Source organism: Colossoma macropomum, unplaced genomic scaffold, assembly GCF_904425465.1.
Source record: "Colossoma macropomum unplaced genomic scaffold, Colossoma_macropomum, whole genome shotgun sequence".
NCBI classification, from domain to species: Eukaryota; Metazoa; Chordata; class Actinopteri; order Characiformes; family Serrasalmidae; genus Colossoma; species Colossoma macropomum.
Genome location: NW_023494800.1, coordinates 32843847 through 32862321, shown reverse-complemented (window position 1 = coordinate 32862321; position 18475 = coordinate 32843847). Strand labels below are relative to the sequence as shown.

General features: G+C 42.3%; 1 protein-coding gene across 4 annotated transcripts in view; it reads right to left on the bottom strand.

Moving 5' to 3' along the window:
* The window catches only part of sec16a (SEC16 homolog A, endoplasmic reticulum export factor), a 47239-nt gene extending 29083 nt beyond the window's left edge, over window positions 1-18156 (bottom strand). For 2 of the 4 annotated variants that reach the window (XM_036588328.1, XM_036588326.1), the window contains exons 1-4: window positions 18040-18156; window positions 4484-7432; window positions 1892-2025; window positions 768-862 (exon numbers count right to left, since the gene is read on the bottom strand). In XM_036588328.1, coding sequence (XP_036444221.1) covers window positions 768-862; window positions 1892-2025; window positions 4484-7375 — 3121 coding nt within the window. In that variant the 5' untranslated portion in view covers window positions 7376-7432; window positions 18040-18156. Of the gene's footprint in view, window positions 1-767; window positions 863-1891; window positions 2026-4483; window positions 7433-18039 lie in introns of those variants that run through there. The other 2 variants (XM_036588330.1, XM_036588327.1) reach the window with 2 other exon arrangements.
* Window positions 18157-18475: the final 319 nt, after the last annotated feature.

Sequence of the window (18475 nt, the reverse complement as noted above, 5' to 3'; positions counted from 1 at the left end):
CTACAAGCACAGACACGAAGACAGAACAAACTATTAATTCAGCCCACACTGAAACACAGAGAAATTAAAATGAGTTTGGGTAAGAAATTCTGTGGGCAAACAAACAACAGCGTACTCATTTATCAAAAGCATGATTCCTTCATTAGAGTTCTGGCACCATTTGCATGCAGAATCCCCACTAAAGTGATGTGTTCACATAGTTCTAATATTCTCCACACAGAAGACGTTTTTCTTTAGCTTTATGAAGAAGCACTTTCGTTTCTTCATAAGAAGTATCTGAAGTACCTAAAGGTTCTTGGCAGCCACTCAGCTGCTGAACATGCCGAAAAGGAGACTGTCAGTTCAAGTGAGAGCTTTTATTTAGTCAGAAAATTTAAATTTTATTTCAAGGAAATACTTTTTTTTTTAACCAATCATTTTTTTTATGGGGGGCAGCAATCCCTTTACTCTTATCAATTTAAATATTCAAGTCAGCTATTAATTCAAAAACCTCACATAATATGGTCTGTGCTTTTATTAGATTCACTTATGAACTGACTATTAGAAAAAGTCTCGCTTCCAACGAATTCTGCTGGACCTCTCCTTTCCAATAGACGTCCTATACCACCTCCAGAGTATGTGGAGAAGTACGCCACGCCATTTCACTTTCATAAATAACAACACACAGACAGCTGCTCAGCATGATTATTACGCATACACATCCTTCCAACATGTGGGGGTGAGAAAGGACTGGAGGTGAGAGAGGACAGTTACAGTACAGTGCTTACCTGCGTACTGTTCGTACTGTTTCTTGTAATAATTTGCATAGTAGTCTTCGTAGGCACTGCGGTTAGGCCTGGGGTAATCTTCTGTGTACCCCTGCCTGAGAGAGAAAAATCAGAAACAAAGGCCATCTGTAAAATCTCAGTCAGAATTGTGCTGTTATCTCCCCTGTATGACAATGTGTGGGCAGCAGTTCAAACAGACACTGAGTGGGCAGCGGGTACTAGTCAGCATGATGTCATCTGCAAAATGCTAACTAAGGCCCAGAGCACAACAAGCCGGCAGACGTGGTGAGCACTAGTGGTCGAACGTCACCTATAGTCGGTGTGCTGTGTACGGCACCGCAGGCTCTAGTCAGTCCTCATCATTTTTGGCTGGTCGAGCATGTAGAATCAGTAACGGTGGTCAGCAATGAGAGAGCGAACGAGGAGAGAAATAAAAGCAAGGAAGAAAGCTATGCAAGGTAACAGCACTCTCAAGAGGACACATGCAGAGAACAGCCTTATTTTTCAATGCCAGATTAGTTTTAGCACTAGGAACGGGCATTCAAACTATTCTTCCTATATGAATGCTATATATAAATATAAAAATGTGTCACTATCGTACTCCCAACGAGGAAAAAAAATAATATTATGAACGAACACAGACGCACAAGAGCTCTGAAGGTGCTCTGATATCACACTTACATAAAATAAAGCCTATTATACTTACTCATTCCATTGATTATCATTTCTTGCTTTCATTTTTTTTTTTATTTATTTGTCACATAATTGTTTCAAGTAGCCTTTTTAACCACCCAGCGCCGCTACAGTGTTTTACTTTCACTTTCACATTGCAGGTTTAGCTTAAACATTGACATTTAAAGCTTATAAGACATTCCATTTCCGTATCTTTTACTTTGTACGTGGCAGTTTTACAGGTTTAGACTATTACCAGCTCCTGCTATAAAGAGATGTTGCTCCACAGACGCATTAAGCAAGAGTGTCTCGGCCGTAAGCTGCAGTCTTCACGGAGTGAACCTCACCTCGGTGTGTCCTGGGCCTAACTCTCAACAGTCTCTTAATCGTTATGAGAAAAATGATGGACTTCACTATGAGAGGAACTGCTGCCCTCTGCTCTTTGACCTCACCTGGAGTTGGGTCGGTCAGAGTACTGACTGGTTCTTGAACTGGGTCTCTCTGGCTGCCGCTCCATCTCCCGGTAACCAGGGTTTGGTCCGTTATATCGGCCGTATCGGGGATCAGCTCTCCGATACGGATCATCCTGCAACCAGAATGGAGAATACAGAGGGAGAGACAGATTTTTAATAATAAAATATCATTTAAGAACATTGGATTACCTCTGAAAATAATCTGCAAAACAATAAATGAACATAATTAATAACCTACATCTCATTGTGTAAACTAAATAATTCTCATTACTGTGCATCACTTAATGTGCAAAAATAGAGTTAATAAAAAGATCAGTTTTAGAAAGTGTTGACGCTAAGACTGGGTAATATGCTAAAAAATATAACAGACGTTTTCTTAATAATACTAAGTACCTTGTTTATTTTTATCTGATGTTTGAGAAGTTGAAATAACAACAGACAACTGTTGCCAAAAGTACTATCAAAAACCATGGATACAAGTGATTTTGCATTTAACATTTCACATACTAAATCCAATTAAACAGGACTAATTTTGCTTTCTCGGTAATGAAACGTAGCTGTTTAGTGTTTAAGTACAATACGCTCAGAAAAAAAGCAAATTGTAGCATAATGTGACCATTTATCACAATAATGATAAACAGTCATAGTTAATGTTTCCTTTCAACTTATGCAGAACGCTCCTACTTTATCAGAATTCCTACTCATTTTTTTCTAGCACAATTTCCAAAAAAAATCAAAGACATTGACATGTCTCCTAAAAGTGGCTTGTTCATGGCTAATGATATGACGTATGTTCATTTGAGACTGCACACTCCATTTATTTAACCAATTAAGCCCAAATAAAATTATATACACCTGCTAATCCTAAACAACTCAAACCTTTGAGAATTTATCTTCTTCCAAAATCTACACTGTTGGAAATAAAGGTTCTGTTCAGGTACATTTTTCGTTCATCAAGGTACAAACAATGTAAATCTTCCCTCAAAGGTACAACAGTGGTTTCAAGGTCCAACTGTAAAGTTTTAAGTCTTTCCAGGTGAAAAGTTCATATTTGTCCCTTTTCATAACCGAATGTTTTAAAACAGAACAGTAAAATAAAAGCCTGGAGACGAGACGGGGTGTGTGGAGTCAGTACAGCTTAGAACATATCATTTCAGTGGATTATGGTACAGTTATGTTCCCTGACTAAAGATACTGAGATGAACCCTTGAGGGAATCACCCCAGTGACAAGAGGGGAACTGACCCAGTGACAGTTTAATACCTTTATTTCTGAGAGTGTATTCGAAGTGGAATAATAAAGAAAGATATATCTGAATATCAAATGCATAAAATCACAAAACCTGTGAATTTTTAAAGCTTGTACTCTTAAGTGGTCTTGAGACACATAGTGACACAAAATACTGTATATCAGTGACCATTTTTACATTTTGTGTGATTCTTTTCATTAAAATGTTAAGAGAAAAAAAATGCAATTTTAGCATATTTTGTTTAATAAACATGCTGTGAGTTGTAAAGTACACACTTAAACAAGAGAGTTCTTCAAGGGCTCTTTTGTAAAGAAAATAGTGAACACTAAAATGAAAAGGGTTCTATATAGCACCCAAAAGGGTTCTTCTATTGTTATGATGTGAGGCTTAAAAGAAATTATTCTATTTTTGAGGAAAAGTTTCCTGTCGGAGATGTGAGAAAAGCAGCTAAAGCTAAGCTAAAGCTTAAAGCAGAGCGAAGTAAGTCTGCATTTTCATATATATCATATTTTAAGTCTACACTAGTACTACTGAGACATATTTACTCCTTTTGGTGCTATATAGAACCCTTTTCGAAAAAAAGTTCTATATAGAACCATCTACAGAACATTCTTCATCAGTCTGAAGAACGCTTTCACGATGCAAAGAACCCTTAAATCATGCAAATGGGTTCTTTGAGAGTTCGTGGTTCTATACTGAACTATTTTCTTTACTAATGAACCCTTTAAGAACCAACATTTTTAAGCGTGCAGACATCTAAAGCAACTTTAAAATCACTAAATTTTCATTTAAACGAAACCTAAAATAGATCAGGGAAAACAAAAATTACTTAAAGCTGCATTTTGGGGATTTGGAGACCTCTTAGGTGGAAAAGTGTAATTGCATGCAACACGTGTAACATTTTGTAACACGGGTTGTGGTACAAACCCCTTCCCTGAGGTGATGAATTTTATTGCAAGAACTCAGCCAAAACTTGGTGAAGAACATGTCTTCAGAGATGTGAGTGAATTTTCTACTACTGTCATCATCTCATCAGTAAAAAAAACTAATTTTGAATTCGAGGCCTAAACATTGAGCTGGACCCTTTTTTTCAGCCTGCATGTGCTGTTAATACATAAAGATGTAGGACATGGTCTGAAAAACTCCTGATCTGATGCCTCTGACTTTTAAATGATATGAATGATATTATTATATTATTTCATGCAATACAACTCTTTAGCGTTTATTTGAGCCAGTCAGTGATGATATATCTTTTTTAACCGAAAAAAACCTTACATAGTGCAGCTCTGTTTACTATTGTGTCTTACATGGAACTTATTATACCTGGTAGTAGTTCTGAGCCCTTGGGTCCATGTGGGGGTACTGAGGAGGGTAGGGATGCCTTCCATCCTGGTACTCTGGGTAGTAACTGCCATATCCAGGCCCGGGAGGCATGGGAGGTGGAGCACCGTAACCAGGCTGACCCCCAAGAGAAGACGGGGGGCGCTGAGGTTCATGTGAGGCAGTAGTGTTCCCAGCCTGGGGAGGATAAGTAGGAGGTGGGGCTGGGCCAGATACAGGGGGTGGGGCAGCTTGGGAAGTGGGTGGAGCCTGTAGGGGTGGCTGATACTGGGTTGGAACTTGATGGGCCGACTGGGAGGGACCAGTGGGTTCGTTGTTAGTTTGATTGCTGGAAGGTCTTGGGGGGTTTGGGGCTGGTGGCTGAAGTGGAGGTTCCGTGTCAGCCCGCACAGCTTGCTGCGCATCTTTGGTGACCTGCAGGTAAAAGCCAGGTGTGTTATTCACCATGGCAGCAGGAGGAACAGACTGGGAAATGGGCAGAGCCACAGGTTGATTTGTGCTCTGTGGTTGGTGCATAGAAAAATCAAGAAGCTCAAAATTTGAGGGTTGATTCTGATTAGCGGTAGAAGCAGAAGATGTAACTTGTGAATTAGGAGATTGGACAGCTTGACCATCACCTCTTAGTGATTGGGCCCTTGAAAGAGGCGGGCGGGCAGGTTGGGCAGGAGGCGGAGCATCTTTGACCTCATGAGCCAGATTCAACGGACTCTGGCTGGAAGGAGGGTAAGAGCTTATTGGCGCCTGAGAGAAAAGAGGTGGCGGCTGATTTGAAGAGGAACCCGGAGGCAATTGACTGGCCACTGGGGTTTGAGATGGTGGTCGAACGGGTGAGGTGGCCTCCTTGGGACTTGTCTGATTGGCTGTTTGATGAGGGTTTTGAGGAGAAATAACACTATAATTAGAAGAAGGGGGTGCAATCAAGACAGGCTGGTTCAAAGCCTCTACAGAAGGCGTGGCCACCAGCAAGGAAGCGTAACCCAGACTTGCCTGAGAGGCCGAGTCCGGTGGGTTCTCAAGGTTCTCAGAGTGAGGTTGTGGATGTGCCCTGGGTGGCTGCAGATCCAATGGTCCATCTTCTGGTGGCTGGATGACCTCAGCACTGGATTGACGCACAGGAACAAGAGCAGCAGCCAGAGGGGGCGCTGCAGGTGCCAACAGAATATTAGCTCCGAGACTAGCAGGATCACTCTGAGCCCAGAGGGTTGTAGCTGGACTTTCGCAGGGTCGACGAGATCCCTGGGCTCTAGAAGAAGGTCTGCGATCCTGCCCTCCTGGAAAATAAATAGTCTCCATATTGTCCGGAGGCTGCTCCAGGTTGCCAGGCAGCCCATCTGCTCCACCCTTTTCCATAACCATTCTAGCTCTGTCAACTTCAGCAGGCCTAACACCAACACTATGTGATCGCACAGGTTCAAAGGAGGAGTTAGCACTGGCCTGGAACACGCCCACTGGTTTTGGGGGGCTGGGGGTTGGGAACGTGGGACTCAGCTCTGGAGCAGGGGCAGAATCTATTTGTTCAAAGTAACCAGCAGGGGAGGAATGGGAGGCTGGTGGATCAGGGGGGCGGGGGCTTTCCTGCTGGATAAATGTTCCAACAACACCCTGATGCCGTCGAGGAGGGTGGCCACCACTGTGGGGGGCGTGGCCACTTCCATGACTGACATTGCTGTAGCTTGACGAGACACTTGCAGAACGTGTGGGGCGAGGGGCAGAATCTGGAGTCTCCAAGTTAGGCCCAGCCTCATAGGTATGGCTCGGCGGTGGTTCGCTAGGCAGCACTTCTTGGTTCGGAATGCATTCCAGATTCTCGACAGAGTCACTTGGACCTGCACCAGCTCTGATATTCCCACTGTCATTCAAATACTGCGCAGAGGCCTCAGCTACTACCCCTGCATGTGGAGGGTTAGAGATCCCATTCACATGTCCCTCCCCTGAAAGAGTTTCTTCGTTCTCTACGTCATTGCCCCGGAAGAACATAGACAGTGTTCCGGAGTCAGCAGGGACATAGGGGATGGGACAGGCACGCTGAGATGGATCCTGTGGAACCTGACTGAACCATGGCTCTGGGGCTCCACCAGTCTGGCTAAAATAATTTTGGGCTGAAAAGTGGGAGTTCTGTTGCTGTGAACTGGCCGGCCCACCTGAATTCAGTGGAGTCGACTGGCTATGATTTTGAAGGTGTGTCTGCGGGGGGCCAGGATGGGATGAGGGGGCAGGATGAGGGGCCTGTGCCTGGGGAGGGGCATGGAAAGGCTGAGGCGGATCACTGGTTGGCTGAAAGTAGTTCTGAACAGAGGGGGGGCGACTACCATGATCAGGCACCAAATGCGATGGAGCAGGAGGAGTGGGCTGAAATGGAGGGTTGCTTTGAATTGGTGGTGTTGAGGATGCAGGAGGAGACTGAAAGGAGTTGAAAGGAGTGGCAGGGTTCGGCAACCGCGCAATATACGGCATTGGTTCTTGGGAGTTGAAATAGCCAGGCTCAACAGGAGGTGGGTTAGGAGCAGGTGAAGGCCCTGATGGACCAGGATGAGGGGTGAAAAAGGTGGGTGGGGGACCAGCTGCTGCCATTTGCGCTCCTGATGGTGGGACTTGAGGAGCGGGGTGGGTAAAACCTGCTGGTGGAGGGGCTTGCATAGGAAGAGGACTGCTGTTTGGAGGTGGAGCCTGGCTGCCTATTGGCATTGAAGGTGGCACTTGCCTCACGAAGGCAAAAGGGTCAGACACTGGCTGAGAGGGTGGAACAGGTGCTGCTGCAGTGGCTGCTGCTCCATGCTTGTGTGGTCGAGTCCTCCTAAATGCATTGGGGCCACCGGAGGAAGATGGGGGCGGGCCACATGCTCCAGGGGGCGCCGCACGAGGAGGTGGTTGCATCTCTAGTAAATGATGTCCTCCAGAGCTCAAAACACTGAGGGTGTGTGAAGACTGTCCCTGTGGAAGAAAAACAGAGGGAAAAAACAGTGTTACAGTGCATATTGTGATGTGAAGGACAGTCACGTAATAAACAAAAGTTAGAAACAGCTTATCTAAGTAAACAATGGCCTGTTTTCTACTGTACGGCTGAACGGCTCTGACCACAGAGTGTAACTGTTCCAGTGGTATTTCCACACGAACCCGTGTACAACAACGGACACTTACAAACTGTGGGCCACAGAACCGTTTGGATGGGATGCCTTAATGACTATTTATTGAACATTTAAGCCGGTATTGTGCTGCCTCATCCTGCGAAAACAATCAAAAACGTTTATTTTGCTTACATGGACAACAAATAAATGAAATCATATTCGGCCAACCATTTAATAAATGTTAAACTATAAATCTAACAACAATTGGTCAATGTTAAACTGGTACTAGGAATGAATCTGGACAGTATTAACGTGACCTGCTAACAGAACACCACCGAACACAGTTAGAATATTCTGAAATGCACGTTAAACGGATTCAGTCCACCAATCTAGCTAATCTTATCCCAGTAGCGTTTTCTGGAGACTGCATCTAAAGCGTCTATGTATCCTTTTTTATGGTCATTCTGGTCTATTTTGCTTGGTTTTCATCCACCTGCAGGGCTGTAGCTGCAGTAACAGTGATGAGATGAGCAGTAACAGTGATGAGAAGACCACACTACCAAAATGGCAATGTGGTCTTCTTAATGACATAATCAAATGCTGTAAATTAAATAGGTTTTCTGTGTGTTCTGAGCAGCAGCCTGTGGGGCTAAGCTAACGCTAGCTTAGTTAGCAGGCTAAAATGCCTCACACCACAGTAAAGGCTCAGTTCCAGTTAAAATTAGAGGATAAAGTCTCATATCTCACATGTAGTTTTCCTCTGTATTTCCTGGTCCTGACTTAGCAGAACGGCAGAAGTATAAATAAAAAGATGAGTTCACAGCAGTGCAGAACAGCACAGTGCGGCCCTGGGACAATTTGGCTCTACAATGGAAAAGAGGCCTTTGGTGTTGTTCTGACCTTCAGAACTGATTCTTGGTATCACAAAATGGTTCACAAATTATTACTAATGAACTCCACCACAAATTACAACTCAAACAGATAAAAAAATAATAATAAAAAAAATGGACAAGTACAGGGATGTCAGAATCCAGTCCTGGACAACCAGTGCTGGTCAGTATTTTTCCTATTTTAATTCATCAGCTAATGACCAAGCCCTCTGTAAGTTGATGGTGGGAGAGTAAAAGCAGGATAAACACTAAGGCCCAATCCCATTTCACCCCTCGCCCCTACCACTTAGCCCTTAGACCTCTGTTTTGCGCATTCATGTCTAGGGGTAGGGTGTCCTGATTGTTGTTCAGATAGAGGGGTAGGGCGAAGTGTTGGGGCTACATGACCCTCCAAACAGAGGTTTTTCAGAGACTCACTCCAAATGTATTATGAGAAAAAAAACAGCATGATGGCTGAACACGCGACCAAAGAAACACACAAATGTGAGTATTTTCTCTGTTAAAAAATACAATAACCATTGTATTGTCTTAGTTTAACGTTGTTTCAGTGTATTATCTTCATATTTTCTTCATAACAAGCAAAAAAAAAAAACTTCCACCTTAAATAGTGCAGCAGTTCTGACGCCTGAAGCGCCAGAATGTAAACGCAGCTTCATTTAAGGTGGAACGGGACAATTCAAACAAGAATCTGGTGAATATCTGACTTCAGCTTCACATCACTGAAGAATTAGGGGTGGGTGATAATAAATAATTGCCCCCCTCTTTGAAGGCATATGAAGCCCTAAATGTAACTAAAGCCCAGCAGTGAGGATCTGAACTCTACCCTTCTCTGCTGTCACTGCAGACTGGCAGGGTCGCCTACAGAGCAGCGCTGGTAGCTGTTAATGAAGTAATGATCTTTATTTTGCTTTTTTTTATTTGAGGGTCCTACTTCATAGGGAAGATTTCAACCACCACCCCTTGTAACTCAGTTCCAAAGGGTTAGGGTGACACTCGAAAACAAGGGAGTAGGGGTAAAAAGAAGAAATGGGACTGGGCCTAAACAGCAGTGCTGTCGTCCTCCAGGACCAGACTTTTAACACCAATGTAACAGTCACAGTTCTAACGGTTTAGCTACTTTCTCTGTGCCAACCAAAATGATTTTTCATCAACAGGTGTTGATGCAATCTAACAATTAACCTAAGAAAGTGTTTACACACATTGAACCTACATCTATGATGTATCAGCACTTACGATCATCAGACAGCAGTGGGGAAGCTGTGCCGGTTTGACCTAGCGATGTAAATATACACTGCCTAGTTAACCATAATGAATAGCGGATGCTAAACTTCGCCCAGCCTTTGTTTTGTTTCGTCTTTCAATCCAAGTAACACTGGATAGTTACTGAAAAACTCAGCTGTGCTTCAGTTAGTTTTTATCACAACAGATCACAAAAGAAAAAATATAAAGCAAAGCGACGACAGCTGCACCGAAGCTTAATCAGCAGCCTGATGAAATACAAACGTCCTGCAGGTTATCGACCTACTGGACTGGGTTCTCTACTTGCCCTTCTCTGGAACAAGTTTGTCAAGTCATCATGATCACAGGTCAAATGCAGGCAAAGAAGATCAGTCTTGACACTTCACATTCCCACCTGCACATACTCCACACTGTGGACACTGGAGAAACTACAGCTACACAGTTTGGAAGTGTTCCTGTCCAATAACAATAATATTCATTATCTACACTCTTGCAAACAGGTTTCTATATAGTACTAAAAATGGTTCTTTGACTGGTAACAATAGTGGAATGTTTTTTTGGTGCTATACAGAACCATTTTTAAAGGGGTTCTTTAAAAGAACCATGCATAGCTGGTTTACCATCATAGAAAAGAACGATTTGAATCCTGAGTGTTCTTAGTTCTATACAGACCCACTGCCTTAACTAAAGAACCAATTTTTAAAGAGTGTAGATTCTTACGGGTTTCTATAAAGTACTGGAAAGAGGTTCTTTGACTCGTAACAAGTAGTAGTGGAACCCTTTTGGTGCTGGACAGAAGCATTTTTAAAAGGGTTCTTTGAAGAGCTACATACTACCGGTTTTCCATCATAGAGTAGAAACAGCTGAGCTTGCTGAGAGCCATTTGTGCATTCAAACGGTTCTGAGTGCTCAGTTATACAAGAACCACTGTCTTTACTAAAGAACCCCTGAAGAACCATTTCTTAAGAGTGTGCAGCACTTTGATGCTTAAAGATAAGGTCATACATTTTCTATTTTGATTTTTTCCTCAATTTTTCCTCAGTTTTCTTCCCGATGTTAGCAGCTGCTGTTTCCCACCCACTATCTAGGTGTGCCTTCTCCATGCCATGTGTAGCCAGAAGAGGTTGGCCAATACTGACGACCCACAGCTTTATCAATATTTACAAAAACATTACTGATAACACGGCGACAATTACCAACTTTTTTGGCTGCTGCAAACTTGTGATCTTGTAAATATATTAAAAAATTGTGTGCCACTGGGGAACCCAAGGAAAGTCACTGTATGACAGCATTACAGGCTGAAAGGGTGAAATCTGAACAGGACAAAATAAAAATGTTACCATCACTGCATTTGTTGTAAACATACATAACCACATCCTGCTGCTGCAGTGGTATCTATAGTGAGATTTTCCAGTTTAAAGAGCAGAATAACGCCCTTCTGGGGGAAGACTGTTTAGATTTTTTTTTCCGTTGGTAAGGAAGGAAGCTGGACAGTTAATATCGCTGCTAGGAAGCCGAACGGTGCACACATCAGCACTGTCTGTTGTTAGCACATGGATAAATTAAGGCTGGCCGAGACCCTCAAAAAACTCCAATTAAGCATGTAGATGTTTGTTGTGTGCAGAAAATACAGTATAATGCAGTAAACATTAACATTACCTCTTACAGGGGAAAAACAGCTCCAACAGCCAAAGCATGTTGCTAGCTAACGTGTTTTGCTTGTGCTATTAATTGTACTCTGGTAGTTTTAAGAGCACAGACTACAGGAAGTTTGCGGTGGGTTTCGTACCAATTATTGTAGTAGATTTCATTACGTGATCAGGTCTATATATGTGTGTATATATGTGTGTGTGTGTGTGTGTGTGTGTGTGTGTGTGTGTATATATATATATATATATATATATATATATATATATATACACACACACACGTGTGTAACAATCGCTGTCGTCGGAAGAAAACCTCGGATCTCCAAAATGGTAACTTTACAGGAAAAGGAAAAACCCTAATTTACTTTTAATGTAAGTCAATGGAACCGTTTTTTCCAAGTCATTTGGGCCTTTTAGTCACATACACGTGTGTATATATATATATATATATATATATATATATATATATATATACACATATACACACACACACACACATTTGATGTGATTAGTCACGACGCTCATAGCACATAGTAAAAACACTGATTGGTTAGTGGTTCATTTGCATATCGCAGCCTCCTGTTAGATCAGTGTTGTACAGGCCAGAATCACCATAAAGGAAAAGCAAACAACACATCGTGCGGCCCTGGTGTGAAGAACAGGACACTTGTCAGGTACAGAGCGACAGAGAAACAGACAAGTTCAAGTACCAGCCTTTCAACTCGCCCACCTTTCTGAGTTAATGATTAATTCATTATATTTATTAATGTTTAACTACTGGTGATGCACTGTAAAACGAGAAACACTCATTTGTTTGTTATACAGACAAACAGACGTACTACTGCTCATCAGGTGAACTACAGTACACTGCACTGAACGTGTGTACAGACAGGATCACCTGCAGCTATGCCTGCTCCTACTTTTCTGCCCAAGCTGAATTGCTCTTGCAACAATCAAAGCAAAAACCACATTACCCACAGGCCTGTGAACATTTGTGTGGTTTTATGTATCTAAACAATAGTGATATGTAATTTTTACATGACCATTTTTCAACCTCTTTTTATCCCTTACACTTAAACAGGCTGTATTTGTTTTATAGTGGTATGTGATATATGTAAATGAGCTCTGTTCTGATTGGCTGTCTTGCACTCAAAGCTGAAACGCTCCTTATAACTTCAGCGCGAGTGGGCAGGATGGCATTAATAAAAGATACATACAAAAACATCATGTATGGAGCACTTTCTTTTGGGATACGTCTGTCCCAAACTCCAACCCCTACATTTACACGTGTAAAAAACACTGTTTTGTATCCTTTTTGTGTCTTTTAAAATGAAAGTTATGATGAATTTTTAATTTTTAGCCACACCTCTGCATTTTAGAGCAGGACATGAGACAGTATCTATGTCCCTCATGGTCTCATGGGGAGCAGTTAGCTCCCATGTGTCCCAAAGTCTGAAAATTACTGTGAAACATTAAGAATCGTCACTACCGAAACACAGATTTTCTGCAATTAAGTTCTTTTTTGTGTTTTGATTGAAAATATGATGATTTTATGTGGCTACGACTGTTCAAAGCTGTGTTTGCTGGTCATGCACTGGCTAGTGTTTTTCAAGTTCCGCTCAAAATGAGCTAAACCTGTCACCGCTGAAATACTTAAAGTTTCGGTAGAGTTATGATTGTTCTGGTGGAGAAAAACGGAATGTTCAATCCTTTGTTTTAATAAAGTAAAGATAATTTTGGGACAGGGTCACTCATAGCAAAAGGATTTTAGTCTAAAGTCCAAGATGTGTATTCAGCTTTGACTCTGAACCAGTTTGGTAGAAAACGATAAAAAGGAAACAGCCACGGTAAAAAGTGAGTTACATCATGCCAGAAACGTGTAAACGATCCCTACGTCTAGTGCAGATTCCGAAGACGTGCAACACTTACATACTGCATTAATCATCAACTTAAATTTCATGATTGTGACTGCACCAGTTGTCAGATCCTTAAAAAACAGGAACGGATCCACTGTGAGCTTAGAGATCATCAAATGTTGCACAAAAACTCTGCACCTCCATTTTTGTCATTCCTTTTTTTTTTTGCATAATTCGGCTCACGTCACACAATCAGAACGTTGGTATCAGAGAATTTCTATGAATATGACTATGAGTGAAATGAGCACAGTATCGGCCCGATACCTGATAACAGTATCGGTATCAGTGCTTCCCTAAGCAAAAGGGCAGAAAAAGGGGTTCTATACAGTACCAAATAAGAATTCTTTGGCTTGTAACAATAGTGGAACGCTTTCTGGTGCTATATGGAACCCTTTTCAAAAAGGGTCCTATATAGAACCATCTACAACACACTCTCTATCAAACTGTAGACCACTTTCACGACGCAAAGAATCCTTTAATCATGCAAAGGCTTCTCTGAGTGTTCATGGTTCTACACAGAACCAAAGTCATTACTAAAGAACCTTTGAAGAATCATAATTTTTGAAGAGTGTAGTTATTGTGATAAATTGTCATAATTTGCTTTTCTGAGCATATCGTGGACATGTTTAATTAGAGAGGGAGCATAATTAGGCCTATTTAATAGAATTTAGTGCAGCGCAGTTTGAAAATGTTTAATAAAAATCACTGTAGTTGCAGCTTTATTGTTTTTAGAGTATGTTTTATTTGTGGCGCAACAGGTTCTATTTTGTCTGTTTCACCTTAAAGCTCAGAAAATCTGCATATCATGTATCGTGAAAATGTCAAAGTATCACAATATAATGTTTTCAGCATATCGCCCAACCCTAGTAAGGGTTTAACTCATGACATTGTGACGTCTGTCCCTTAAAAACAAACTGGACTAACTGATTTCAGACACCCAACTCACAACGTTATCTACGCTCACTGGTGTAAAGTTAATGACAAAACTAACAACTTTAGAGGAAGTTTAACCGGTATACGGGACGAACCGGTATCTCACCCACTACTACCGTGTACACACTATACAAGCATATACAGCCACTCTGTTTCTGCAAACACACCACTGAGACCACTCCCGTCTAAAACTCACACACACCTCGAAGCAGGACACACAGTGACCAAACACAAAAGATACACCTTCAGCTAATCTCCTCATCCGAGTGGATGAAAATCCGGTGTTTATCAGGCTCCTCAGAGTGTCACTACTGATTCACTGTTACATAACTGCATTCATTAGAACAAAAAAGGCAAAACCCAGAGTGATGTTAGGGGGAACCGTGGGCTTTGGTATGTTTTTAAAGGATCTGACAACTGGTGCAGTCACAATCATGAAATTTTAGTTGATGATTAATTGTCACATAAATAACAATTAATGCAATTAACAGTTTAAGGGTCTTTTAAGCCTAAAGTGGCCAAATTAGCTTCCTCGCTGTTTACTCAAACAAACATCTAATTAAACAGAATCATGTGTAGAGCCAATCAAAGGCTACGTTCACAGTACCAGGTTGAAGTTGCACGAATCCGATTTTCTGCCCTAATGTGACTCAGATCTGATGTTTTCAGAGCTGTGTGGACACAAATCTGATCTTTTCAAATCCGACCTGAGCCACGTATCCGATTCATGGCCATGCGGCCTTTATGTGCCACTCAGATCGGAATTCATACGCTTTTTCCCCACTGCGCGTGCGCCATCATTCAGCGCTACCATGGCAACAGCGCCAAACAGAAGTTAAAGCCTGTAAACGGTGGAAAATCTCACCTTTTTCTCCTTCGTCTCGCTCTAATAATGAAGCTGAGAGCTGATCAGAGTTAATTATCTTCTCAGTGAAGCTCGTTCTGCTCGTCAGTTTGTGCTGATGATGAACGTGATTCATTCACGTGACGTTACTGAGTAGGATGTGTGCATGAGGGTAATTTCAGGACGTCGGTTCGTTCACATTAATGACAGATTTGAATCAGATATCTAAACGAGTGTGAACCATCGTGTCAGAGAGATCGGATCTGAGCAAAAAAATCAGATCTGAGCTACGAGGCTTGCAACGTGAACATAGCCAAAGCTTTTTCTTGAGCATGAAAAAACAAGCAAAGGAAAAAAAAAGCATTCATTCTGCGAGCATTCATGCTAAAAACAAACATTCAATCATCTGTGATCATCTCAAATAATTTCGATTAGGCGATTATGTAATAATCATGACAGGCCTACTGGAAACAGTACATTTTTATGTCATTAAAATCTTTGCTATTCTACCGTGTTTTCTCTAACACAGCTGAGTAAATTAAATACTATCTTACTCCACACTATGGCGCTCCGCCATCACACTTTCTGTTTGAATAGGTGACAAAACTGATTAAAGTGGAATTTTACCCCTTTTTATTTATGTATTAAAATGTGAATAAAGTCGGTCTGGAGAAAATGAGTCAGAATTGTTCACAGTGGTGGTGATAGGAACCAAACGTCCACCTCCATTCGTGGTGCAGGGTGTTATGAGGCAAAGCAGCCGAGGCTTGAAACCAAGGGGATTGTTTCCACCATCACTGCACACAGGAAAGGCAGGGTTGTTGAAATTCCGAGGGAGATTAAAGACTTGTTCAGAAAACACTGCTCCTATTAATATTTTCACACCACAGTTCACTTAATAAGCTCTACGAGGAGGAGAACGGTGGGGTAGCAGAATATGAACATGAGGAGAAACAGGATATGCTGCTTGAGGGAGAAACCCAGATTAAGTTACGATGAACTCTGAAACCTTGTCCACTTTTCACCAAACGGAGTGTTTGCCATAACACGGAGCACAAGCTCTGGTTCCTGCTTGCGTGACCAACTATTTATCTTAACAAATGCTACGGCTCCCAAGGCCAGTGACAGGTTTACTAATCTCACAACAGCAACACAAGTGATAGAAGGCCTCCAACCACACCTAGTGTTCAGACACAGCAGTGTCTCCTATTCTGGTCCTGTGGGCTTCAATGCACATTTCAGTGACTTAGCACAGTTTTAATCTCACAATCAGCTCAACAGTGAAGCAATGTGTTGAATCCGGAGTGACAGGGAAAGAAAAAACAATAATCCAGGAACAGGACTGGGAATCACTGAGATTAATGAAGGCGAACTTGATCAATCCCTGTAAACGAAAGGCGGTGATGTGCTGTCATTAAGTTCGGCATCATTTGAGACAAACTGTGACGTGATGGGGTTGAAATAGCACAGTACACAAAAAAGGTTGAGGGTTTATGTCCATTCCTGGTATCTGCCTTCTTTCAGTCTGGCTAACAGGGTATTTTAACAAAAACACAGGTCACTGCTACACCAAGAAGAACGAGCAAACGCTCCATTACCTGCCAGTTTTGCTGTGGAGCCAAATTATAAGTGTGACTATATTATAACTAAACTCTGCAACAACTGATGGCCCCTGTTATTACAATGTTAATGCTAGCGTTGCATTAGCATTACTTTCCTGGAAATCCACAAGTTACACTACAATACTATTCCACAGCAGCACTGCGAAAAGCCTTATATTGTACCAATAAATGTTATAAAGGAGTTATGCACTGAAAAACAGTCAAAATTAGTTCATGTAGAAATGAGAGACAGCTTAAAGGTGAACTTTTCACATTTTCTGCATAATTAAATGGTTGAGATGTAAACAGAGTCGTTCAGAGTGGTTTGGTGTGAAACGCTCTGATCTAGAGAAACTTACAGAGTCAGAATTGTTCACAGTGGTGGTGATAGGAACCAGACGTCCACCTCTAAAAGCTCCCTCACAGAAAGTTATAACATGAAATGGTTATGACACGAGACACTGTTTTACAGTAGTTTTATGACACAGGTTTGGCCTAAAACATGCTTTGATCAGTATATTTTGGAAGGATGCAAGAAGGGCCGTCTAAGACAAAATAGCAAAGCAGTCCACAAAGAAAACATTTTTTTTTTTCAGATTTATCACTATTTTACCACCATCAACAACCCATACACAAACTCAGAAGACTCGTGTGGGTTCACTGGTGGTTTTGGACAGTAAATAAAACGGCTATATTTGTGTTGTAGACATGGTGACCTCTGGTTCCTATCACCACCACTGTAAAGAAATCAGAGTCTCGAAGTTTCTCTAGAACTGAGCATTTCACACCAAACCGCTCTGGATGACTCTGTTTACGTCTCAACCACGGAATCAGACAGATATTTTGAGAAACCAGTTGAAGTTAACTAACCTAGTTAGCTGACTGAGATAAAAAGGGGAAACGGTCAACGAGCGAATCCAAGACTGGATTAAGGTTAACGTTATCCAGCTAACTTCAGCAGCAGAGTTCTTCCTCAACTCGGCAACGTTATTGAAGCTCTGTGTGGGTTAAAAAGGGCCGTGTTATTGTCACAAAAGCCGGTAAATGTGTTAAGATGGACATTGTAGCCCACTATGACGGATACAGCGGCAGTGCTGACAGGGCGACTCGCTAACGGTAGCCACAGAGACGGGTCCTGCTAGCCAGCAGACGTTAGCTTAGCGAACTCAACGGGTTTTGCAACGTAAACAGCTAACGAGCTAACGGCTAACTGCTAACCGCTAATATGCTGGGTTTATACGCCGTCGACAGTCAGCTAGTTAGCATGCTGGCTAATACGCTACCAAAGCCAATGGGGTTTGCGCCGTCCCGAGTTAGCTCGCTACCGCGCCAGCTCAGATAGGGCACCGGTACAGGACCGGGAGCCGAAAATACGGCTGAAGCGGGAAGACAAGGCGTCACCTCTGGGTTGTCGTGGAGAAGCCGAGACTTGGTGTGAGATTAAAGCGGCGTTTAGAGTCCTACAGCCGTGCGGGACGCTCAGCCTGACGCTCCTCCGCCATCTTCGCTAAAGCGACGTGTACATGAGACGTCACCGCTCGCGACGTCAGCGCTCCGCACGGAGTTGCGTCACGTTCGATTCCAGCGCAGATTCAGTGACCGGCTGTTGCGGTGGCGCTGATTCTGGGTGCGGGTGAACATGTAACGCTAACAGTACACTGGAAGACTTTGAAAGACTAAAGTCTGACTCCCTCTCACATCTAAAGACAGCGTCGCGGCTTTCAGGCTCAAGACTATGATTTTGAAAAGACAGGAAATCCTGCAGTGTCACTGTTTACAAGACTGCAGCTAGACTTTAGAGATTATTCCCCATCATGCACCTGGTGGACATTTACAA